The sequence below is a fragment of the Durio zibethinus genome, chromosome 9, assembly GCF_047325235.1.
Source record: "Durio zibethinus cultivar Kanyao isolate XHJ-2024 chromosome 9, ASM4732523v1, whole genome shotgun sequence".
In the NCBI taxonomy this organism is placed as follows: domain Eukaryota; kingdom Viridiplantae; phylum Streptophyta; class Magnoliopsida; order Malvales; family Malvaceae; genus Durio; species Durio zibethinus.
In genome coordinates, this window is record NC_143170.1 from 6,540,787 (window position 1) to 6,566,491 (window position 25,705).

At 30.0% G+C, this 25,705-nt stretch overlaps 2 protein-coding genes across 2 annotated transcripts; one reads left to right on the forward strand and one right to left on the reverse strand.

Annotated features, from left to right (window-relative positions):
* Nucleotides 1-5,350: 5,350 nt before the first annotated feature.
* On the reverse strand, nt 5,351-7,638 carry LOC111309976 (tubulin beta-1 chain). Its single transcript, XM_022909024.2, has 3 exons — nt 7,108-7,638; nt 6,369-6,638; nt 5,351-6,249 (listed from the first exon to the last, which is right to left on the reverse strand). Exons 1-3 carry the CDS (start codon nt 7,499-7,501, stop codon nt 5,561-5,563), a joined length of 1,353 nt encoding a protein of 450 aa, XP_022764759.1. The 5' UTR covers nt 7,502-7,638; the 3' UTR covers nt 5,351-5,560.
* A 13,071-nt stretch (nt 7,639-20,709) lies between these two features.
* Nucleotides 20,710-23,093, forward strand: LOC111316442 (actin-depolymerizing factor 7). The gene is made up of 3 exons (XM_022918395.2): nt 20,710-21,096; nt 21,834-22,093; nt 22,637-23,093. The coding sequence occupies exons 1-3, from the start codon at nt 21,094-21,096 to the stop codon at nt 22,785-22,787; spliced, it is 414 nt and encodes a 137-aa protein (XP_022774130.2). The 5' UTR covers nt 20,710-21,093; the 3' UTR covers nt 22,788-23,093.
* The last annotated feature ends 2,612 nt before the right edge of the window (nt 23,094-25,705 follow it).

Here is a 25,705-nt window from a genome sequence, read left to right on the forward strand (position 1 = left end):
AAAAAACCTATCGATGCACCAAACAAGATAAATTTAAATTTTGTCGAACTCATATTTTTTTTGTTAATTTTAATAAATCTAATTATTTTTGTATTTTTTTCACCATATGTTATTTAAATTGTAATAACTAATTTTTTTATGTTATGGTTTATTCCTAGCAAATACTACTTGCGATTTGTATCCATGATCCGAGGGCTAGAACTTTGTAATCCATTCCCGTGACTCGAGGAGAAATCTTGGGTAAATTTTAGAATCGTCCTGCCCTATCTTTTTCATTTTGGCTAGCACTTACACTTAGCTGGCAGAACAATTTTTTAGAATTTGGAAGAGAATCACGAGAAGTCACGTTTCTCCATCCCTGTACAACAGTTTCTTAACCACCACTTGATGGAAACTTTCCAACGACATGATTAAGGACGAAAGCCTATATCCGCTCTGAAATGTTTCTAAAAGTTGATGTGAAAACTCTTCAAACAAATGTACTCCCTCATCTGCACTCATTGATTTTATGTCAGTGACTCAATGGATATCTTTAATTTGTTAGAGAGGTCTTGCAAACCAATTATTTGATACAGCTCTAAAAAATTACTATTATTATAAGGATGGAAATAGATCCAAAATCCGATCATGCATGTTTCCATCGCTTGAAAAAGAGATTAATTAATCTGAAGCATATTTCTTGGAGAATTAAAGTTTCTATCATATTGATCGACCCAATTGCCCAACTGATGAAGCCAAACCTGTAATGAAAATTTGAAGATCAGCGGAGATTTCGAAGAACAATCTGGCAATTATGCATATATGTCGAGTCCGTGCAAAATTGCATTTAGTGCAGAAAAATGGATAAAGATAACAATAATAAAGAAGAGAAAGGAGAAGGGATTCAGTCATTTTGTCAAGTAAACTTGGTGGTCAGTTTCTTCCCAACAACTTCATTAGCTGTTTGATTGTTACTCTTAATTACCTGCCTTAAACCATATATTTGTTTGTCATTATCTTGTCTGTCCTCCTCGACATTACTCGCATGCCATTGATCTCTTGCTTTTTAGCTTCAGCATGTGTCTCGAACTCGATGATAAAAATATTAATTTGAAAAAGATTGTATTTACAACGGTATCAAACTATCAATGCAAGCCAGAATTATCAGTAGGTTAAATACCCATTCTACACAAAACAATAGTTTGACAAGTCCATTGATGAGGACAGAACCTTTTGCCAAGATTGGGCAGGAGACCCCTCGTGGCTTAGAAAGCGATCGCATCATCCTGCTGCTTTCAAACTCACCTTCCAGATTATTGTTTCAGCACATGCAAGCTGCATGGCATTAAATGTAAACGTCGAAACCCACTTTCTGAAATACTACTCTACTAAATCGATTCTCTAATTGTTTTTCCTTGCATATTGTTGTAGATTTACTTTCCATGTTATCCAGAGTCGTTCACATGTGATACAACTGTATATACAAGCAATTGGTTGCCAGCTATATGATTGCAAATTACTAGAGACTCGATATATATTTGAGGAAGGATTTACTCACATTAATTTCATTATTTTTTACATATACATTTTCTTTTAAAATTCAGACATTGAATTTTTTGTTATATTCATGTAAATCATGTATAATCAATTTCAAATTAATTTAATTTGTTTAACTATTTATTTGATTTAATAAAATTTCAACAATTAATGTATAGATTAAAAAAGACGAATATTATTCTCAATTAAAATGACAAAAATATTACATTTACTTGAAATTTTAGGTGCATGACGAACATAAATAGATTATTGAATTTGAAAATATTAATTGTACATGAACTTATAAAATTAGGTATAAATAAAACAAATTAATTTTACGTCTGTATATAACTTGATTCCATCTTATACAAATATAAATATATATTTCCTTTGGATGCATTAATTATTCTACAAAGTAAGATTGTTTGTTTAGCATTTTGTCTATTTAATTTTAATTACTAAATAAAAAAGAATTATAAAATTCACTGTTCATTTAAATAATAAATGAATGTATGAGTGTGACAAATTAATGTATAAATTTATTTGATAGCTTTTTAAAATTATTACAAGATAATTAACAACCTTAATAATTGTTCATTTTATGCGCCATTGTTTCTCTTTGATGCTTGTAGAATTAAAAGCCAAAGATAATTTGTATTTATATGGCATATGCATAAGTCAACACAAATGTAGCAGTCGTACGGAAATTTTGTGCTTTGAACATAATTAAGGTCTTTCATTTTGGTGAGAGATCACTAATATCTACGCGGAGCTAATTTAGTAATTTCACCTAAGAAAGATCATACTTACAGGCCGCCTAACTTGACATCAGGCCAAAATAGTAGGCAGAGCGCTGCGGCCAAACCTTTTTCTTCTCCTATAAATCAAAGAAACAATCAATACCCGGCCTCGGATTTTACCATATGCTTCATAGAAAAGCCGCTTGTCAATCCCTGTTTCAAAGAAAAAAAGAGTCCATTAATTTTGCCATTTCATGTTCTTAGTGCAGGTGGAGAGCTCCAAAGGGATCGCATTGATCTAATGTTCATGGATTCCTGAACGAATTCATTAATTGGGTTGTTTTTTAAGAGCTCGTGTTGATTCAGTTCACTCATTGGATCATGCGATCCCTTCGGAATTTTCCATCACTAGCTCTATATTTTTATCAAGCCTCCTGTTCATCCTGCTAAGCCCTTCCCATGTTTCAACGTTTTTTTTTTTTCAATCTTTTGTGGAAAAAGCATGGATTTTATCAGTAAGATAAGTTTTCTTTTTTTGTTCCCTTAATTTTTTTATGTATGTATCTCTATATTGTAAGGCATGAGATCATCCGGGATATAAAGTGTGGATTCTTCCGGCTTTGATCCATGAAGGTTTTTGATTTGTTGATAAGAGGTCTCAAGGCAATACTGCTTAAATTATTTTTGTTTCATAAAAAAAAAGCTACTGTTATGGTTCATCTGATGAAAACAATTTCTGGCTGTGTGCATGGTTCAATATAGGGAAGATACTCTATTAAACACTTTCTACGAAACCTTTTGGCTGCAAAAGCAGGAGGCTCTTTCCTGGTCACTGAACTTACACACTTCAAAATTGTTTGCCGAAAACCCAATATGAATTCTGTCACGCCTGATGCCTCCGACTCCAGCCTATATAACATATGATAGCTGTCACGTACCATTGCAAATATGTAAGGTAACAAATTTTAAACTATTTTACATTTTAATAAATTGTTTACTCTTCAAATGACGTGAAAGGTCATGAATAGAGATTCAGATATAGATTTATGTGCAAGTTCAAATTTAGACATGAGAAACGATCACTTTCACTCTAATGTCAAGTTTCAAATTCCAAAATTAACCTCACCGAAGCTAAGTACAACGCTAGTATGTACACTACAATTGTATTTATCTCTAATGACATGATTCAGGATGTAGTTAAATTCAGAAACAGAAAATCGTTCTGTCCAGTTCACGTATAAATTTTTAAAATAATAATAACAAATAACATTTCTGAAAATCATATTCAATTCAAACATAATTCTCAAGGTTAAATTTTAGGATAGATTCAAAACATAATAAAATCATCAATTCATGCATTCCAAACTATTTTCATATTCATAAAATATAAAATAATCTATACAATTTTATATAACAATAGAAAAAATCATATTTGATTTATTTCAAGAAAATATATATTTATACATTCATAAAACAACAAAGGTTCGACAAGCCCTTATCTAGTAAGCTAGTTTCATAAGACCAAAAATTTATTCAAAATAATTTCGAGACTTAATAATCCAAAATTAAAAACCTATCAAATATCATAAATAAATAAGTAAAAAATCCGACCATTTATATATCTCCAATTGCAGAAGATGAAAGCAACTACATGGTTCAACTCAATAGTTGAGTTTTTTCTCAAAGGTTTTTTTTTACCTTAATTCCTTAATATTAATATTTTTATACTTTATTTTTAAAAAAGTACTTTGAATTAATTACACCATAGGAAATAGATTTTTAGTAACTTTTTTTGCGTTTAATGATGTTTATAAACAACCGGCGGTTATTAACTTTAACTCCTTAATTAAAGTATGTTTAACAAATGATGCTAAAAATGTCAGTTATTCACGTACTTAAAAATTTACCAACCTCTATTTCAAAAAGAGAAAAAAAAAAATAGCAACGTCAGTTATTCTCCTATCAACTTTTACGAAAACCCTAAAATAGCTCCGCTCCTATTAACTATTTTTTATTTTTTATTATTATACAATAAATTAAAAAATAAATCTTATTGTATAATAAATAAATAAATAAATTTTATTTTGATTTTTTATTATTAATTTTTATTTTAATTTAAAATTATTATTTTATTTTTTCATTATAATTTATCTCACCATTGTTATTTTTGCCTTTTAAACATTTATCCCACATTGTAACAATCAAATTTACTTTCTCTTAAAAGAGCTATTGTATGATGGTATATATGAAGCTCCACATACAAGAAATTTTAATTAGAGGAATGCTAATTATCTATGGGGTAATAAACTGCGAATGGTTCCAAGAGAAGGATGGAATATTGGCGAGGCAGAGGTGCTGGAGTTTTGCAGGCTTTCAAAGTCCCAAAGAAAGTTTCTATCACTGATTATCTCCCAAAGACTGCAGACTGCACATCACTTCCTTGGCTCTAGTCTCCACCTCTGAGGTCCCCAAATCTGTAACCTCAGTAAATACCATATGCGCTGATTTCATGTGAGAAACAAAAAGTACTTCCATTCCAAACATATGGGGATAGGGTAACTTCACAAATAATTAAGAGTTGTTCCTATAAACAATGGTTTCTAATATTTATATAACATGAATACTTCCGTATCATGGAATTAGATTCTTAAGCTTTGCTTGGTAAGAATGATGAAAAACATTTTGATCCAATAATTAAAATTCATAACCATTAGATTAAAAAATTTTCATCCTCACCTCTTTTCATACTTCCTATTAAGCAAAACTTTAATTTGTAGAATGAATCCTACCATAACATTGTGAAATTTTTATGCAAACCAAGTGCCAAAGAGTTTTCTTATCTTGTTTGGAAAGGCCTAAAAAACTGAACAGATCACTTTGGCAACACATGCTTTTAGAGTTTAGACAAAACCTGGCAAGTGTGAAATTATGAAACAGAAGCAGACAAGCAAAGCATACAGCCTGAAGGACAAGGCATGTTCTCCTCACATCACATCAGAAAACTAATGGGAATTTGATAACAAATGAGAGAACGTATTCTCCTCAACTAAGGCAGATTAACAAAAAGCAACATGCAATACAAACATTGCAAAGAATTAAAGTCGAAAATTCATATGCATTCAGTAGCTACTGAAGTCAAGATGTTCATAAACAAAACTCTCTAAACCATTACCATAAGCAAACAAAAACCATAGGCCAGGAGACTAGACGCATAACCACAATCCAAACACCCAAACAAGGTATTCAGGTAAAAAATTTCAACTCACAACATTAACAAAGAAAACTGTAAGTCAGCCACAAGCACACTACTGTTCCTGGAGTTCATCCTCCTCCTCCTCCTCCTCCTCATAATCATACCCCTCCTCATCAGCTGTTGCATCTTGATATTGTTGGTACTCAGAAACCAGATCATTCATGTTGCTCTCAGCCTCAGTAAACTCCATCTCGTCCATTCCCTCTCCAGTATACCAGTGCAAGAAAGCCTTCCTGCGGAACATAGCTGTGAACTGCTCACTTACTCTCCGGAACATTTCCTGAATTGATGTTGAGTTTCCAATGAATGTTGAGGATATCTTCAAGCCAATTGGTGGAATATCGCAAACAGTAGACTTCACATTATTGGGGATCCACTCCACAAAGTAGGATGAGTTCTTATTCTGTACATTAATCATCTGTTCATCAACCTCCTTTGTGCTCATCTTGCCACGGAACATGGCTGAAACAGTTAAGTATCGCCCATGGCGAGGATCAGCAGCACACATCATGTTTTTGGCATCCCACATTTGTTGAGTGAGCTCTGGGACAGTAAGAGCCCTGTACTGCTGGGACCCTCGAGATGTAAGTGGAGCAAAGCCAACCATGAAGAAATGCAGCCGAGGGAATGGAATGAGATTAACAGCAAGCTTGCGCAGATCTGAGTTGAGTTGACCAGGGAAGCGAAGGCAGCAAGTTACACCACTCATGGTGGCAGAAATTAGGTGGTTCAAGTCTCCAACTGCATTCAAACAGAAACCAGTGATGAGATCAACAGAATTCTCACGACCAAGAGTGGAAGGGAAATAAGAATCAGCAGGACAAACAATAACAAGAGCATGAAAAAGTATTTTGACTTACAGCTTGGAGTCGTGAGTTTGAGAGTACGGAAGCAAATATCATACAAAGCTTCATTGTCCAAAACCATACATTCATCTGCATTCTCAACAAGTTGGTGAACAGAAAGAGTGGCATTGTAAGGTTCGACAACAGTGTCAGACACCTTAGGGGATGGGAAAACAGAGAAAGTGAGCATCATTCGGTCTGGGTATTCCTCTCTGATCTTGGAAATCAGAAGTGTTCCCATGCCCGATCCAGTTCCACCTCCCAACGAGTGACATACCTGAAATCCTAAAATATTAAAGAAAAAACGATTACCAAATCAAAATCAACAAGAATAGATTTCAGGTAATAAAGGAAAGCAAATTCCCATGTACGAGTTATTGCATGTTTTTAAGAACCATCTTACTCTATATTGGAATAGACCATCTAACAAGCTTGATAACAGGTTTTTCAACATAACATTCAAATTAAGTATGATTTACTATCAATTATTTCAGCAAACAAACATAGAACCTTGATTTGAAACTTAAAATTTGCTATTAATTTGAAAAATCAAAGCACACATGCAAATAAAATCCTAAAACGTCCATAAATTCTCAGGTCCATACACTAAAGTAATAGCAAAAACAAATTAAAATCAACCAATAAAAGAAATGAAGCCATCAAATACTTATTCTACGGGCTAATAATCATCTACGCTAAAAAAATCCAAACCAAAAAAAAAAAAGTATGCTTAAAAATATGGAACACACTTTACCTTGCAAGCAGTCACAGTTCTCAGCTTCTTTCCTCACCACATCAAGCACTGAGTCAATCAATTCAGCCCCTTCCGTGTAATGACCCTTGGCCCAGTTATTCCCCGCGCCGGACTGCCCGAAAACAAAGTTGTCGGGCCTGAAAATCTGCCCGTAGGGGCCGGATCTAACACTGTCCATGGTGCCGGGCTCCAGATCCATGAGGACGGCGCGTGGAACGAACCTACCGCAACTCGCTTCATTGTAGTAAACATTCAGGCGCTCCAGTTGCAAATCGTTGTCTCCTTGGTACCGTCCCGTGGAATCGATACCGTGCTCGGCGCAAACCACCTCCCAAAACTTGGCACCGATCTGGTTGCCGCATTGGCCCCCCTGAATGTGAAGAATCTCACGCATTTTATCAAAGACTGAAAGGTTTTAGAGAATAAAACAAACAAACAAAGTGAAATTTTTGAGGACTTTATTTTTTTTTTTTTTTAGATATATGGATTTGTATTGGAAATGAAGAGAGAAAATGATGGTTTATATAGTGGGGAGGCGACGGAAGGCGTTGTTTGGTAGAAAGGGGAAGTTTTGAATTTAAAGTTTTTGGGGAAAAAAAAACTGAGGTTCCGTTTGGGTTTTAATAAGAGCAGGATTTTTAAGCGCACTTGATGGGATGGAGAGTGATGCGCGGGTTGCGAGTCATCATGTGTGACTTAGGGTTGGTATCGGGTCGGGTTCGGGGCAGATTTTGTTCGCTTCAAATTCGATTCGACTTAATGCTTAAAAAATCTGAATCTGATCTTACTCAAAATTTTTTTTGTTTTTTCATACTCGAACCCGAATCCGACCCGACACTATATAAATCGTACCCGATCCGACCCGAAATTAATAAAATATTATTTTTTAAATATAAATATTTAAAAATATCATTATATAAATATATATAATTAAAAAATTAAAAAATTAATTAAAAAAATTATTTTTATATATATAGGGTCGGGTTTGCCTAAAACCCGACCCCGACCCGACCCCGACTTTGTCTTCATGCTACCCGACCCGACCCCTGATTTAAAAAAAAAAAAACCGACCCTAAAAAATCGGGTCGGACCGGAATCCGTCGGGTACGGATTTTTTTGCCTTCCCTATGTGCGATGACGTATTTGTCTCCTGTGACAGTGTGACTCAAGGCCTTCGTGCGTTGAGGGTGGAAAACGGGAGCACGTGAGTTTGAAAGAGGAACGTGTGACTGCCACTTTCGGATAAAAGCACAAAAGAAACAGGTTTAGTGGCAAGGGCGTGTTTGGTTGTTTCAAGTCCCCAAGATTCCAAGTAGGATTTGGTATCTATGTTGGATCTATTTTCTATGTTCTCTGTAAGCACATGAACATGATTTTCCTTTTTTTTTTTTTTTTTTTTAGATTTACTATTATCATAATATATAAATTTATAGAAATATCATTAGATACAAACTAACGAGTCGCAACTAATATTTTATTAAGATGTAATTGGTTATTTAATAAATCTATCATTTTAAAAAAAATTTTAAACTTGATTAAGGGTTCATAAAAAAAAAATTTTGACCTTCTAAACAAAATTAAGTTCAAGAATTCAATTATATATAAGAAATGTTATAACACCTTTACAATACTTATCCTAAAAAAGTGATATCATTTTATTTTAAATTATTCCAACAATCATCTTAATTCTAATGGTTTTTTATTAAATATTAAAAATAACTTTTAAGATTCTTTATAAATCTGACAAAGTTCTTAAAAATACTTTATTACCTTGAAAGTATTTAAAATTTTCATTTATTTTCTTCAAGAGGCTCTAGAAAAACTTAATCATTTATTCTTTGTTAAAATTTTTTTTTGTTGAAAATATATTTAATTCTTACACTATTTAGGTTAAAATTAAAAATATTTTTTCACCTAGAAATATTTTAGATAATCATTCATTTGAGATTATTAAAAATTTTATCATCAAAATTTATTTTTTATTTTACAAATTTTATTTCTAAATTTTTCACAATTTTGGCCTAATTTAGAAATATTTTTACTAAAATTCAATATTTATTTATTCATCACTTTAAAACAAAAAGAAAATATTAAATTATATTTTTATTTTTTTAATATTTAATTTTTATTTGAGAAAGTATACAATTACTTTCATTTAAAAAAACTAAAAACTAAATATTAATTATTATTATTGAAACTTTATCTAAATTTTTTCTCCATTTGGGTCAAATTTAGAAAAAAAAGTTTCTCACCTAAAAATTTCTTAGAATTTAGTCATTTGTAATTTTTAAAAATTTCTTCATTAGATACTCATTATTCATTCTCAAAATTTTATTATAGTTTTTACTTATACTATTTTTTTGTAATTATTTCTTCTAAAATAGCTTCTTTCAATTTTCCTAAAATTTAATCAGACATGAATATTTCAAAAATAAATGATAAAAATAAGTAAACAAATAAACTAAAAAATAAATAAATGAAAATGAAAAAAAAACCAAAAATAAAAAGTCCACTCAGCTTGATTAGTATCACAACTCGGTTATTGGTTCAGATAACGGCTTAAGAGGACGAGTCACAGGTCAAGGCATTACGGGTCGAGCTAGCACATAGGTCCCCTTCGGGTCAACACATGAATCTTAAAAGTTTTTAAATCCCTAAGTGGTGTCATTTTCTTGTAATATAAAAGCTCAAATTTTTCCTTTTTCCCTCAAATCACTTATTTTCCTTCTTTTTCTTCCCTGTGTTTTTTCCTTTCTCTCTATAAAATTGATTTGAATGATCATCGACTTCTAGAAAAATCCCTATCAAATTTGGGTTGAATCATCGAAATGTTATCAGTTTTTGGAATTTTAACACCAGAAGCTAGAAATAATGCCAAAAACTGGGTTTTTAGTAAAAAATCAGTCGAAAAATTCAATCTATACCGAAATCTTCAAACCGAATTTGGAAATTTTTAGAAAAACTAAGAGATTTATAAAAATTCTTCAAAGATCACCAATTTTACCCCCAATCTCTTGGAATCCTTAGAAAAACCAGATCAAGCTTTCCCAAAACTAATAAAAACTTTTACCAGAAACTTTTTCTAAAAAAAAATTTTGGATTTGATTGCTCTCTATATTTGTTGTATACTCTTTATTTTTGTCTCTGATTTTTGTGTATATTTCCTCTGTATTGCCATTGTTTTCTCTATTATTTCCCCTTGAATCTAGTGTTTTCTTTCATTTTAATTTTTTTGTGCTTTTCAATCTGATCACTTGCGTGTCCTTGTCCTTCGTTGTGAATTGTAAGGATTTATAGGACAAAATTGATGAAGTTTTAGATAAGTTCCAATTCATTTCACAAAGCTAAAGATTAGCATCTAATCTCATACTTTTTGATAATGGTTATCACCAAGCCTAATTTCAAACTTTCAGCTTTTTTTTTTCTTTTTTTATTAATTGGATAATGATAACAAAATAAAATTAAACTAGAGATAAACCACCAAAATATTAAAATAAATAAATAAAATAAATAAGTAAGTAAATAGGATAAATACGAAATAAAACCTAAAATAAAAATGAATAAAAACCCTATAATTGAGCTTGGATTAAGCCTAATTGACGAAAAACCAAACAAAATGGGGTATTTACAACTGTCCCTTTTGCGCATATTCTGTGAAATAGGAATTATGCAAAGCTATAGACATCCATTATATCAAGGTGTGGCCTAACAACAGTTACAAAATCCCAAAACTTTAAAGATTCACAACTTAAAGTATTCAAGAACTTTGTAATTCGACAATCTACCATGCAAGTTAGACTTAAGGATAACCAATTTGAGTTCAAATAATCACAATTTTGAAATTCAAAGGTTCGTAATTCAAAGATTTGCAAGAATTTCAGTTTCACAAGAATTTGATTTTCAAGGATTTCAGGTTTGCAATAATTTTTAGTTTTGTAAGAATTTTTAGATTTGTAAGAATTTAGATTCTCAAAATTCTCAAATTCACAAGAAAATTGATTCGTAAGAATTTCAGGTTCGTAAAACTCAAATTCAAAAGAATTTGATTCACAAGAATTTTAGATTTGCAAGAATGAAAGATTTACAAGAATTTGATTATCAAAATTTTAGTTTCGCATTTAAGAATCACATCTAAAATTTTAATTTAGGGATTCGCATGGCAATTGCAAGGCTCAAATCTAACATTTAAAGATTCAAATTCTAAAATTCTGAAGATTCACACCCAAAAGTTCAAACATTTCATTCAAAAATTTTAGAGATTCACTTCTAAAAATTTAAAAATTCTTATTAAAATTTTAGTATTTCACATCCGATATTCCTCATTTAAAAACTTCAGGGTTTCATCCAAAATTTCAAAGATTCAGATTAAAAAACTTTAGAGATTTAGACAAAATTTCAAAATTCTCATTCAAGTTCAAAGATATAAATTCAATAAATTTTAGACTTTCACATATAAATTCAAAGGTTCACATTTGAAAAATTCAAGGGTTCATATCCAAAGATCAAAACTTCTCATTAAAAAACTTTAGAGATTCACATAAAAAAACTTCAAGATTACCATTTAAAATTAAAAAATTCTTATTTAAAAATTCTTAGGGATTATGCTTTGAAGTCTTATAAATCATTCTCAACATTAAAAATGCTCCTTAAAAAAGCTCCATCACTTTAAAATTCTAAACATTTTCCACATAAAACATTTTTTCATTCGATGATTCACAATCTTATCTTAAAAAGCTTTCCTAAAAAAGTTTAAAATTTCTTGTCATGAAAATTCTCAATCTTTCATCAAAGTCAAAATTTCATATATAAAGAATGTTATGATAATGACGCAAATATTTTCTTAATGATGCAAGTGCAAGAATCTAGATTCTCACAATAATGCAAATGCCATACTCTAAACCATAATTCAAATGTTCATTGTATGAGGTAAATGTATGGCCAAACAAAAGTTTTAAATATTCAACAAATTATGTGCATATATTGTTCAAACAATAATGCAAACGTAATGCATGTAATGTAGATGTCAATAAAATCAATGAAATTCTAATTAATTGTGGTAATATGGTTCTTAAAACTTCATCATCTCACATTTCCTTTTTAGCATCTCAACATTGGCATTTCAAAATATATTTTGTCAACTAATCCACATTATTTTCATTATCAGATCATAACTTATAGGTTATGTTGACCCATCCATCACAATATTCGTCACTTGGTCACCCTATTTGCTTGTTCAATTCATCTTTTTAGATCTTTTCATATTCTTTTTACCTCTGTCATCGTGGATTTTTTTTAAAGGAATGCAATAATATTTTATGAACACTATCTTTCATTCATTACCATTTCAATTCATGACAAATATAATGCAATCATACATTTTTTTGATTTATTTTGGGGATACAAAAATAAGAGAGTATAAGATGAATTGAGAGAAAAGATAATCAATATAAGAATAAGTCTATCATAAAAACAAATAGGTGAAGGAATAAATTTGAAGTATATCAGTAGGGATGGTATTTGAATGGTACAATAATATCCAAACAATGAATATTCAAATAATTTTTAACATTAATCTATAATTCTTTTTCAAAAACTCATTTCATTGACTTTCAAAATCATTTTAAGCTCATCAAACTTTACCCCAGCTTTGGAGAATCTTTGAATAACATTGATCTTTCATATATTTAACTGTCCATCCAACTGTCAACTAAGATGTTTTTCTACCCAAATTACTTTTTCGGATTTTCAATTTGACTCTTTTTTTTTCATTTTTTATTTTTTTACTTTTTTACTTTTTTATTTTTTTCACTTCATCCATTATTAATATCTTCTATACATTAATTTTTAAAACACAAGAACATAACATGATTTCATTACTCCGTTATAAGCATACCTTAGTTCAATACATGATCATTCAATTTGAGCATTCACATTTAATCAAAATAGACTTTTAAGGGTTGTAATATAGGCTATGGTAAGGAATTATGAAAAAATGGATAAAATAGGCTGAAAACATATGTTTAAAAGGTTCAAAACCAAATGGTCATTTCTCATAATGTGATGTAACTTGACACTATGTCCTATTATTCATCATTTTTTTTTCTGTTTTCATTCATCTTATTCTTCACAAAAAGGACTATCATTACTTTGCCTCGAATAAGTTATGATATTTATTTTTTTCTTACTTTTTATCTTTAAGATTTTTTATGATCTTTTACCTTTTTTTTTTCAAGTAGGTTCTTCGAAAATTCATCCTAGTATGAAGGGTAATATTTGGTTGAAATTTTTTAGAAAAAAAATCATAATAAGCAAAAAAGGGTAACAATGGATGATTTTATGAATGGTAAAAGAAAGATGGTTAATTTTCATCTCAAACATGAATGTTTTTTTTTTTTTGAAGATTATTTATTGAATAAAGACAAACTCACAGATCATTATGAAAGATCACATGTTTTTAAGATATATATATATTTCATATCTACTCATAGATTGCTTCTTTTACTTAAATAGTGTTCACAAATTGAACTTATCAATGTGAATGAGTTTTCAAAATTAAATCTTAGAATTATTGTTTATCATTGTCCAAATATTCATCATTTGGAATTTAATAATGGGAATAAAAGGATATGGAAAATAACACAACATGAAATAATGGCTTGGATGAAAGAGAAAATGTAATAAAATGCAATGACTTATTTTTTATTAATATGATAAAAAATGAAATCTTAATATTACTTTAAAAAAATCCTAAAATGATAAGCAACTTTTAACTAGCCTTAACATCGTTGTTCTTTCACAAAATTATACCCTTATGTGATCAAACGAAATATTTTTATTAACATCTGGCTCTCTTAATTTGTCAAAGCTTATCAAGCTTTTTTGAATCAAACTTTGCACTTTATGTTTGAAAATAGGGTAAGTTTCTATAGAATGACCTATGTTCCCATTATGGTAATAGCATATGACGTTAGCATCATACTATTTGAGATAAGAAGACTTCAATGGTTTTAGAATAACTGAAGGCACAAAGTTATTTTTAACCAGTTTTGGTAATAATTCAGTATAAGTCATATGGATAAGATCAATATGGGCCCTTTTTTTGTTATTTCAAGATCTTATCAAACCACTTAATTAGTTATTAGGCCTTGAAGCTGATGTAGTGATATGACTTACTAATATGTAGGTATTTGAAAGGCTGGTTGGCAAGTTGTTGGGTAAGCTAATTGTGGATATGGTTGGTAAGGGGCATGTGCAATACCATTAACTGTGGGATAGTAAGTAGGATGAACAAGTGGTGGATATGGAGTATAGCTAAATTGTTGCCCATCAAAATTCATAGCTTGGGTTTTAGCTTCTTTCATTTTAGGCAATCTTTTTTTCTTAGTGGTTTTTCTTTTATTAGGCTTGTCATTTTTTATGAAATTTTCAATAATTTCTCCTTAGATTATCATATTAACGAAGTCTTTTATTGCATTATCATTTTTTCATAGTAAAGAGCCTTAGAGGTACTAACAAACAGGAAGGTAGTTTTTTCTCAATAAGAGGTGGTTAGACTTGAGCAATTATATCTTTTCACCGTTAGGCATATTTTTTGAAAGATTATGTGACATTCTTTTTTATACTATGCAAAGAAAGATAGTCTAGAGCCAAGTCTATAATGTGTCGATATTGGGTGATGAATGCTTTTGTCAATTCTTTTCACGAAATAATGTGAGTTTTATCCAATTAAACGTACCATCTAGTAACAAAACCAATAAGATTGTCATAGAACACATGCATTAATAGTTTTTCATTGCTTGTGTAAGTAGTTATTTTTTAACAGTATATGGTAACAACTTTGTACTATTATACTTCTCAAACCCAGGACCTTGAATTTCAATGAATTATTACATTTGAAACTAAGCAAAAATTGACTGCATTCATTGAGTCATAAAAATCCATCATCTTAATTATTCGTAATCTTTTATCCAACAAGTTCATCTTCTATTTAGCTTTTAAGCCCTTTAAAGTCTCAACCACCTTTGACCTCAACTCTTTTTTCTCTTTTGGATCATCTAAGTTAGAGACTTATGTTTGTTCTTTTTACGTTTTTGTAAAGATATGATTGGCATAACTCTGAAAATGACTTTAAGTTGATGTAGAGAGTATTCCTAAGTAGGTATATCCTGTCGGATATGAGAATTGCTATGAAAAAATGCTTTGGGTAGGCTGGACCTGATATGAGCCATAACTAAAAGGATAAAGAGGATCAACAACATATTGTGATGAATGGTCTTGTGGGCTGGCATCTTATTCTACAGCATTTCTTTTGTTTAACTTGTTTAGGGCTTCTAAAATTTTACTCAACTATTCTTCAAGTTTTTCTTAGGCTTTCTCTATTTTTTAAAGATAATTTACATTTTTCTGTTTCATTTGTCTGACTCAAGCTCTAGTGTTATGTTGATGGGAGGTCGGTTGAGCAGGGTACTTGGATAGTCGAGCTATCCTTGAACTTTATGTATCATAATTAGTATATTTATATTACTAAATGTGTATATGAAAAAGCTTTCAAAATTAACCTAATTTTTTTAAGAATCCTATATGCATGAATAAATGAATGCATTGAATACTTGACATAACAAACTATGATTCATAAACACTTAAATGTATGCACAACAATGTATGAATACATATACTGATGTTTGTCACATTACGATACGTCGATGAATACATATGCTAGTGATGTTGGATTAGAATACAACATACAACACACAACATAATAATAAATAAGGATCAAATAAAATTTATCATGAAGTTGATATGAATGAAGCTCAAAATGCCCACTTATATGTTTTAACTAGGGTTACATTCTAATGATAGGTAGATAGGATTCTAACCTAAGGTTGGCTTTTTATTTTTACTACATGTGGTTTAGGTTAAATCTAAAGGTTCGTAAATTGTTCTCACATTATTGTCCATCATAAAGTAGTAAGACATTCCAATCATCGCCTATCATAGGTTATAAACGGAAAAGATTTAATTTGAGTGAGAGTATTTCGCTAACCATTATGGAGATTATCATATCACAAGAGCATAGATACTTTACTCCCTCATAAGGAGGACAAAGTTAGGGTATAGAGCTCATGTAATGCACATACATGTAATAGTCTATGTGAAAGAATACATACATCTTTATTCACAATTTTCACAAGCCAAGTCCAAGAATGCAAAACAAATAATTTAAGGCCAAGCAAACAAAAAATTAGGATAATTCAAAATTAATTAATGGCCTAACTCTTAGAGTTCCTAGTGGAGTCACCAAACTGTCGTAACGTATAGATCCATAGACCTATTGTCGAATACAACTTAAGAAGTTGCCACTAATATTTTATTAATGTGTGATTGACCACCTAATGAATTCATCATTTTAAAGAGATCTTAAGCTTAACTAAAAGTCTCTAAATAATAAGTTTTGATCTTCTAAACAGAACTATGTTTGAGAGTTTGATTACATGTAAAGAAGGTTATAGCACCCCTACATGCCCATTTTAAAATATAGTATCATTTTATTTTAAATTATCCTAACAATCATCTTGGTTCTAATAATTTTTTATTAAATATTGAAAATAACTTTTAAAATTTTTCATCAATCCCGAAAAATTCTTAAAAATATTTCGTCACCTCGAGAGTATTTAAAAATCCCATTTGTTTTCTTGAAGAGGCTTTATCATCGGAAAAACTTAATCATTTATTTTTGTTAAATTTTTCTTTGTCGAAAATATATTTAATTTTTTCACCATTTAGGCCAAAATTAAAAATACTTTCTTATCTAGAAATGTCTTAGATAATCATCCATTTGCAATTATTAAAAATTTCATCATTGAAATTTATTATTTATTTTACAAGTTTTATTTTTAAAATTTTCACCATTTGTGCCTAATTTAGATATATTTTTCTTAAAATTCAATCTCTATTTATTAATCATTTTTTAAAAAAAATATTAAATTATATTTTTAATATTTAATTTTTATTTGGGAAAGAATACAATTACTTTCATTTAAAAAAATTAAAAAATAAATATTACTTATTATTATTGAAACTTTATTTAGAATTTTCTTTCATTTAGGTCAAATTTAGAAAAAAAATTTATCACCTAAAAATTTCTTAGAAATTAACTATTTGTAATTTTTAAAAATTTCATCATTAGATACTTAATTATTCATTCTTAAAATTTTATTAAAGTTTTTATTTTATACTGTTTTTATAATTATTTCTTCTAAAACAACTTTCTTTAATTTTTTTAAAATTTAATCAAGCAAAAATATTTCAAAAATAAAGGATAAAAATAAGTAAACAAATAAACTAATAAATAAATAAATGAAAATGAAAAGAAAGTACCAAAAATAGGAAGCCAGCTCGGTTTGACTGGTATCACGACTCGACTGCAAGCTTCGAAAGCAACTTAAAAGGACAAGCCACAGGTCAAGGCACTACAAGTTGGGCTGGCGCATAGGTCTCCCTCGGGTCAATGTGTGGATCTTAATAGTTTTTAAATCCCTAAACAACGTCGTTTCCTTGTAATATAAAAGCTCAAATTTTCTCTTTTTCCCTTAGATCACCTATTATCTTTCTCTCTCTTCCCTGTGTTTTTTTCATTCTCTCTCTAAAATTATTTTAAATGACCGTAAGCTTCTAGAAAAATCCCTGTCAAATTCTGAGTTGAATCATCAGAATGTTGTTAGTTTCTAGAATTTCAATGCCGAAAATTGAAAATAATGCCAAAAATTGGGTTTCTTGCCAAAAACCCATTAAAAAAATTTAATCTATATTAGAATCTTCAAACAACATTTGGAAATTTCCAGAAAAAACCCATAAATTTAAAAAAGTTCTTCAAAGATCACCAACTCAACCCTCAATTTTTTGAAATCCTTAGAAAAACCAGATCAAGCTTTCCCAAAACTAATAAAAACTTCTGCCAGACAGTTTTTCTAAAAAAAATTTTGGATTTGATTGCTCTCTATATTTGCTGTATACTTTTTATTTTTGTCTCTAATTTTTATGTATATTTTCTCTATATTGCCATTGTTATCTCTGTGATTCACCCTTGAATCTAGTGTTTTCCTTCACTCTAATTTTTTTGTGCTTTTCAATCTAATCACTTGTCGTGTCCCCATCTTTTTTTGTGAATTGCAAGGATTTATAAGATAAAACTAATAGAGTTTTAGATCAGTTCCAATTCGTTTCACAAAGCTAAATATTAGGACCTAATCTCATACTTTCTGATAACGATTATCATTTAGCCCAATTTCAAACTTTTAGCTTTTTTTTATTAATAAGATAATGATAAAAAAATGAAATTAAACTAGAAATAAACCACCAAAATATTTAAAATAAATAAAATAAATAAAAAAGTAAGTAAATAGGATAAATACAAAATAAAGCATAAAATAAAAATGAATAAAAACACTACAATCAATCTTGGATCGAACTCAATCGACAAAAAACTCTGAACAAAATAGGATGTTTACAATTATATATCTACATCTAAAATCTTTTAAAACATTTGAGAGCATAATTTGTTATATAGTGGTAATTTAAAAATATTCCCTACTAAAAATTTTAGATTCTATTTTTCTCTTTTTAAAATTAAAATAAAAATACGCAAAAATGTTAATGACAATTTATGTACACTATATTTTTTCATAAAAAATAAGGTCAGTAATGGTTTATCAGATCTTTTTAATGTAGTGAACATGATCATAAACTAATAAATGTAAATCTTTATTTGGCTGGAGTAGGATGATGTGTGCAAAGTCAAATTTATTTACATAATAAACAAGATACAACTAAATAATGAATTTGAATTAGAAATTTAACTTAATTTAATTGATTTATATAAATTTTTTAAAAAATTTACATCCAAAGAATTAAAATTTAAATTTAAACATTTGTAATTTTTTTTGTATCATCGACTATGAATTTTTATAAAAGAAATTAAATATCGAATTTTCATTTTGTCACCATCATAAATTTAGGAAACTTTTTAGTACTACTTATGAGATTTGACACATTGACACTTCATTATTATGCACATATACAAGTTTCATTTGTAAATTTATTATCAGTCTTTAGAAAACCATGGTAAAAATGTTTGTAATAACTTCGTATAAATGGCCAAATATGCCCTACGTATTTACGCTTCCCTTTTTAACATTTATTCATCTTCCATCTGTCTAATCGAATAATAAAATCTGTTGGAGGCCGGTTTGCATTTGCTTACTAAACGTGGCCTTTACTCAAACAAGGGTGGCGAAGAGGGCCCATTTGGCCATTGCTGGGAAACTCAATGAATAAGGCTTGAAATGGTGGAGTAAGGGACAAAAAAAGAAGCAAAGCAACCATCAATCAAACCTAACCTCGATCAGGTCATTGAGTGAAGGCAGATGCAGTACCAACAACAACAACAAAATTAAGAAGAAAAAAAAAAAACATTCCTTCAAATCAAAGCTAATCGAATTTCAACTTTTAGATGATGGGTGCGACGCCCAACTAAGTTCAATCATTTCAAAGGATATGATAGAAACAGATTTTATCCCCAGTCTGAATCTCTATGGTTTAATTGGACATTTTATGAAAAAGTAAATTGTGAATCCATAGTAGATTTCCAATTTAAGTATTTAACTTATTGGTAAAGATATTTATTATTTTATTTAAAGATTGCATTCAAATCAGAATTGTAAATTTGTACTAGAGAATTTTAAAAAAATGGCACTCCATAAACATAAGAAGGGACGATGATGATAGCTTTACATCTATTTTCACCTTAAATTCCAGAAGCTGTCACCATGTAGTCCACATCTACACTACTGAATCCCAATTATTGGAATCTATGCCATATTATTCACATAGAAGTCAATTTTTTTTTTCTTTGGTCAATGTAGCAGACCTACATCATATAAGCATTATCACGACTGCTCTTCTGTCCTAATTTCGACCAAATATTTAATCTTATGATAATAAGAAATTCAAGTTACTCTTAATCATTAAACATAACACTGAAATTATCTATATGGTACCTATACTTCCAATTCAGGCAATAATCAACCAAGTATGTGTACTGCACTCCTGTTTGTGCAAAGAATAATTCTTTGTATCTATACTTCCAATTCGTGTCATCTGATGACATCATGTTTTCCAACTTCCTGTGTGTGCAAGCGCATGGTGTCAGGTTATGGATGTTGAAATGTTAACCTTAACCTTTGCATCATTTCCTTATTCCAGCAATTGAAAGTGGAGAAAGGCCTACAGGGCAAGTGATAAAAGTCACAAGTGGGGATGATCCCGAGGATGACTTCATGACACTGGACTTTGAGTCGACAGACCATGATGCATGTTATGCAAAAGATGCTAAGATAAGATCAAAAGAGAAACAAGGGCCTAAAGTAGTACATTTTGATTTTTGAAGGATAAAATAAAAACATTGGGAATTATTGATTCTCCCTTAACATCATTTTGACTTGAAGGAATTCTTTCAATATTGTTGACCTTGATATATTTATAGTTCATTTCCGACCTTAATCTTGTTTTAAAGTATAGCGAACGCTGAAAATAGAAATGCCAGGAGAGAGCTCTAGCCAAAACATGAAACTTCTATCAGGAACTCTGATAATAAGGGATAAAATGTCAAACGAAATGAGAAAGTTTTACTCAAAATGATAAAAATAGGCAACAAAAAAATGGCCATGCAACCAGCAATCAACGTGGTTTCCTGATAATCTACACATACTGTTGTTGTGGACATGATTAGCCATAGATAGAAGTTTGGAAAGTTGACTACCCTTGTTTTGCCCTCAAATTTCTCTTCACCACCGCATACATCTCGCCTCATAATATCTCCCCTGAATTAAGGATCTCTTCCTATCCTATCCCATACTTCATTTCTCTCTTTCTTCTTCTCCTTCTCTGCCTCCTCATTTCTCACAAGGTTTGTTTCCCTTGGACGACAAAATGGTAAGGTCTCTTCTCCATTGTTTCCGATCTTTTGAAAGATCACATTATTTGGATTCTCTAACATCTGAAATACCATATTTATTTATTTTGATTTTCGTTTCATTATTTATTGATTAGGAAATTCCAAGAAAGAGGCCATCTTTTTTTCTAGGTTGTTGAAACTTAGAAGTAGAAGGCAATAATTTAAAAGCAAAGAGAAAAGAAACTGAATGTAATGCATGCAAATTGGTAAAATATACAGTATCTGGTTCGTGCAGCTATTTTTAAATTAATAATTATATCTAATAAATTTGAAATTCAAATTGTCATATTACAACCCTTTATTTATATCCCCAAACAGCGCCTCCTTTGTTAAAAAATGTGGTATTTGGTTTAACAACTACAGGATGTTGTTAGGAATGCTTATTTCATCAATAACATCATCCCTATGGAATTCCTATCAGATGTGCCAATTTGAGCTAGTGTTTCTTCTCTTTGTTCTCAAATATTAGGCCTAAGTCATCGATTCACTGCAACTTTCCAGGGCCAATAGTTTCGTATCTTGTTATAATAACTTTTTCTACAAATTTTAAAACAGATGTATCAATTAGATTAATGCAACCGCTGTTATCACATCTAAACTGGATCCTAGTTTTTCTGTTTAATTTAGAAATTACAGATACTGGTTGGAAATCTTCATTGATTCATATACTTCTTTTCTTTTTTGGTCATATGTGGAAACTCAAACTTTGGATTAGGCGAACTCGGCATCTGGAATGGCTGTGCATGATGAATGCAAGCTGAAATTCTTGGAGCTAAAAGCAAAGAGGAACTACCGTTTCATTACTTTCAAGATTCAGAACCAACAGGTGGTGGTAGACAAACTTGGTAGCCCTGATGAAACCTATGACGATTTCACAGCATCTCTACCGGCAGATGAGTGCCGCTATGCTGTCTTTGATTTTGATTTCACTACTGCTGAGAACTGCCAGAAAAGCAAAATTTTCTTCATTGCATGGTAACCCTATTTATTTGCTTCCCCTAATTAATCTACCTTTACGCCATTCATTAAACATAGGTTGGAACACTCTCGAATTTGGTACATAAGAAACTTCAGGCTAAAAGCTGCCCACCTGTTTGAATGAATCTTTTTTCTCTGTTTGAGTCATGGAAAACATGTTGAATAAAGAAACTTTAGAGGTGGTAAAAATTAACAACCAAAATAAGCCATTTCTATTCTGTTATTTTGATACCCAGAAACAGTTTATATGACTCAGAATATGATTCATCCTTAAAATGGGATCCATTTCTTATTCTGTCCTTTATCTTTTCCCTCAATTTCTTTATAATTTCTTTTATTTTTTCTTTAAAATTTTCATAAACCAAACATAGTTTGTGATAACTACTTTGATGCAATGCAAGGATAAAACTACTTTCATTTGGTGGAATGTCAGTTTGAAATGGCCTCTTTTCATTTATCAAGCCAAAAACAAGAGAAAAAATAAAGTGGGGTGGAGTGGGGTCTGTCTTTCTTTCTCATATTTTTTCATGTTTTTTGCAGGTCACCCGATTCATCAAAGGTGAGAAGTAAGATGGTGTATGCCAGCTCAAAAGACAGATTCAAGAGGGAATTGGATGGCATTCAAGTTGAGTTGCAGGCAACAGATCCTAGTGAAATGAGCTTTGACATTATAAAAGGCCGGGCGCTGTAAACGCTATTCTTGCGTTTTTACTTCTCAAACATCCACCCTGTCCTAAGCGTTACAATTTGTGAGCATTGCTTGTTTATATTTTAAAGAAATTTTCTTCTCTCAAGACATTTTCATTTTTTGGTGTGTGGGTTTTACAATTGACTCTGTAGTTTTAATGTAATATTTTCCATACATTTATGCTAAACACTTTTTCAATCATTTCTACTTCGTCTTAGTTATACTGAAACGATAATTTCATTGCTAAATCCTTCCTTGATTTGCTTATCCACCACCAAACCCCACGTTCTGTTGCGAGCTATGAGAGTCAAAGCCAGACTCTGGCATACTAGTAATTTCCTAGCAGCATGCATGTAGAGATTTAATAGCGGTTGCTGTCATATTTTAGATTGTATCGTGTTTATTACATTTTTGAATATAATGAAAATCATTATGGTTATTAGATCATCGCGATTGTGAATTTTTTTTATTTTTACATAATTTATTATAAAATATAATAATTATAATTATAATAATAAAAACTCTTATTTAATAATTGTAAAAAGAGTTTATGACACTCTATGTTTTTTATTTTCTAAAAAACCTATTCACAATTTTATTAAATTATAACAAAAGCATTCATATTTGTTTTATCCACAAATTTTCTTGTGCCAAGTTCATATTCAATATTAATTCTAGATAAATCAAATATTAACAAAATATAATATGTTAAATACCAAGCATCTATATTTAAAAATTACAAACTTAAAAATATAATAATTTCAAATTCCATCAACTATAATTATTGATATATATTTCAAAATTTTTTGCATAGTAGAATGACAAGGATGATCAAATTTTCTATCTTCACTTTGAAAGCCAAGTTGACTCTATCCCTATATTTGTAGCTTTTGTTCTTGATACATTTGAGGTGGATGATATATTTGAGGATGATACATTTGTCGTGGGGGATATATTTATGGTAAAGGATTCATTTGAGGTGGATGATACATTTATGGTGGATAATAACCATATAGAGGTAGATAACTATAAGAAGGTTAAAAATTAGGTTGTTCTGGTGGATAGTAACGTCATTGAATACTAGCAGATAATTCACTATACTCAAAATTACTAAAGTTTGGTCTTTTACTTGAAGATGAAGAACCTCTAGATATATCATAGTGGTGCTTCTTGGCTTTTTCTTTTGATCGAACTGTACGTGTACTTTAACCCTTACTAGTTTTAGTAGTTGGATGTACTCCGTATTCTACTATGTTAATGAAGAGTCCACTAGTAGTAGTAACTGCAAGTTTTCCTCCAAGTGGGTTGTAAGGTTGATTTGCATCCATATTATCACCAAAATTTACACCATCACCATCATTATCATCTAGACTTAAACCATCATCACTCTGACTTGGTGTTGGACTTGAACTTAAATGAGATACATTCATTTCTTGAGATTGGCATGATCGTTCAACATTTATTTCATTATCAAAATTATTTGCAGGTAACCAATCAGAGTTTTGACCATCTAACAGAGGATTTTCTTTCTTTTACAGTCATTATGTTAATGGATCATCTTAAAAATATATGGTCAAGGCTTATAAAATTAAATCTATTATTTATCTCGTCAATACTCATTTTTTTCTGATGTCTTATCCTCAGTCTCATGTTGTAATAGGTATATACAAGTGTCTGAAGTCTTTCAAACTTCAATCTTTTTCTTGCTTTGGTGTGAATATAGCTAAATGTGCTCCAATTACGTTCATAATTTGATGCAAATATTCTTTGACTAAGCACTTTGATTGTTAGTTTTTGCAATTTAGGAATACAAGTGCTATATATCATTCACCACTAGGTGTATAAAATTATTTAAATTAAATTTGAATGTGCTATACAATTAAAAAATATAATAAATTATAATTATTTAATTTACTATTTATTTGGATTCATTTGCTTCTACGCTCTTTGTGTCTATGAAGTATCAAATGTTTCATACTTGTCTTGAAATAATAACAATTACATCATTGAAAATACAATAATAAATGAATAAATAAAAAATAACTTTATTTTTAATACATAAAATAAATGTCAAAGTTATAAAATAGTATTAAACACTAGATTAATCATTCTGATTTGAGTATCTATAAAAAGTTTTAATCTTTCAATAACTACTAATGTACCTTCTAATATTTTTTTAAATACATTTGTAGAACATTTCACTCCAAATTGATATTGTGGATTTAGATAGTAACCTAAACATAATTTATAACAATATTATATTAAAGTAATAAAAAAATAATATATAAGTAATTTAAGTATAAAAAATAAACACATTTTTTAAATACCATAAATACTCTAGGTTTACTTACTAGCTGAATGCAAGTCAGAGTGCACGAAACTCTATCTATTATCAATAATCTTTTCATATTTAGCAGAATAACGATAATTTTGTTGAATTGCTTGTCTAGGTCTATTCACAACCTTGTAAATAAAGCCCATTATTGTTTTTTCATCATCATCCATAATGTGTAACACTTTTACCAAAGGCTCATAAACTTTTATTATATCACCTATGCCGTAACGGTTTTGGGACCGTCAGTCGTAAAATATTTTATAATCGAAAAAAATAAAATAGAGTCGCCACCAATTTTTATTAGGGTGTGATTGGCCACCCAAAAGTTTATATTTTTAATAAAATTATAAAAGCGAGTTTAAAGTTTATCAAAAAGATAAATTTCGATATGCGAAAATTAGGTTAGGTCTGGGAGTCGATCACGTGTGGGGAATGATTAACACCCCCACAATGCCCATAAATTGGTACTATTTAATTATGCATTATTTTCGGTATTGGATAAAAATAGTTTCAATTTAACATTTAACACTAATTCCCCTCACTTTTAAAAAATAAATTTTGGTTAAAATTTTTTTTTAGGAATATT

Excerpts from the sequence above, each read along its gene's own strand:
- LOC111309976 (XM_022909024.2), bottom strand. The coding sequence starts at position 7,501 with ATGCGTGAGATTCTTCACATTCAGGGGGGCCAATGCGGCAACCAGATC. Across the intron at positions 6,639-7,107 it reads GAACTGTGACTGCTTGCAAG|GATTTCAGGTATGTCACTCG; the intron begins GTAAAGTGTGTT and ends TTAATATTTTAG. Across the intron at positions 6,250-6,368 it reads CAAACTCACGACTCCAAGCT|TTGGAGACTTGAACCACCTA; the intron begins GTAAGTCAAAAT and ends GTTTGAATGCAG.
- LOC111316442 (XM_022918395.2), top strand. Across the intron at positions 22,094-22,636 it reads AAAATTTTCTTCATTGCATG|GTCACCCGATTCATCAAAGG; the intron begins GTAACCCTATTT and ends TGTTTTTTGCAG.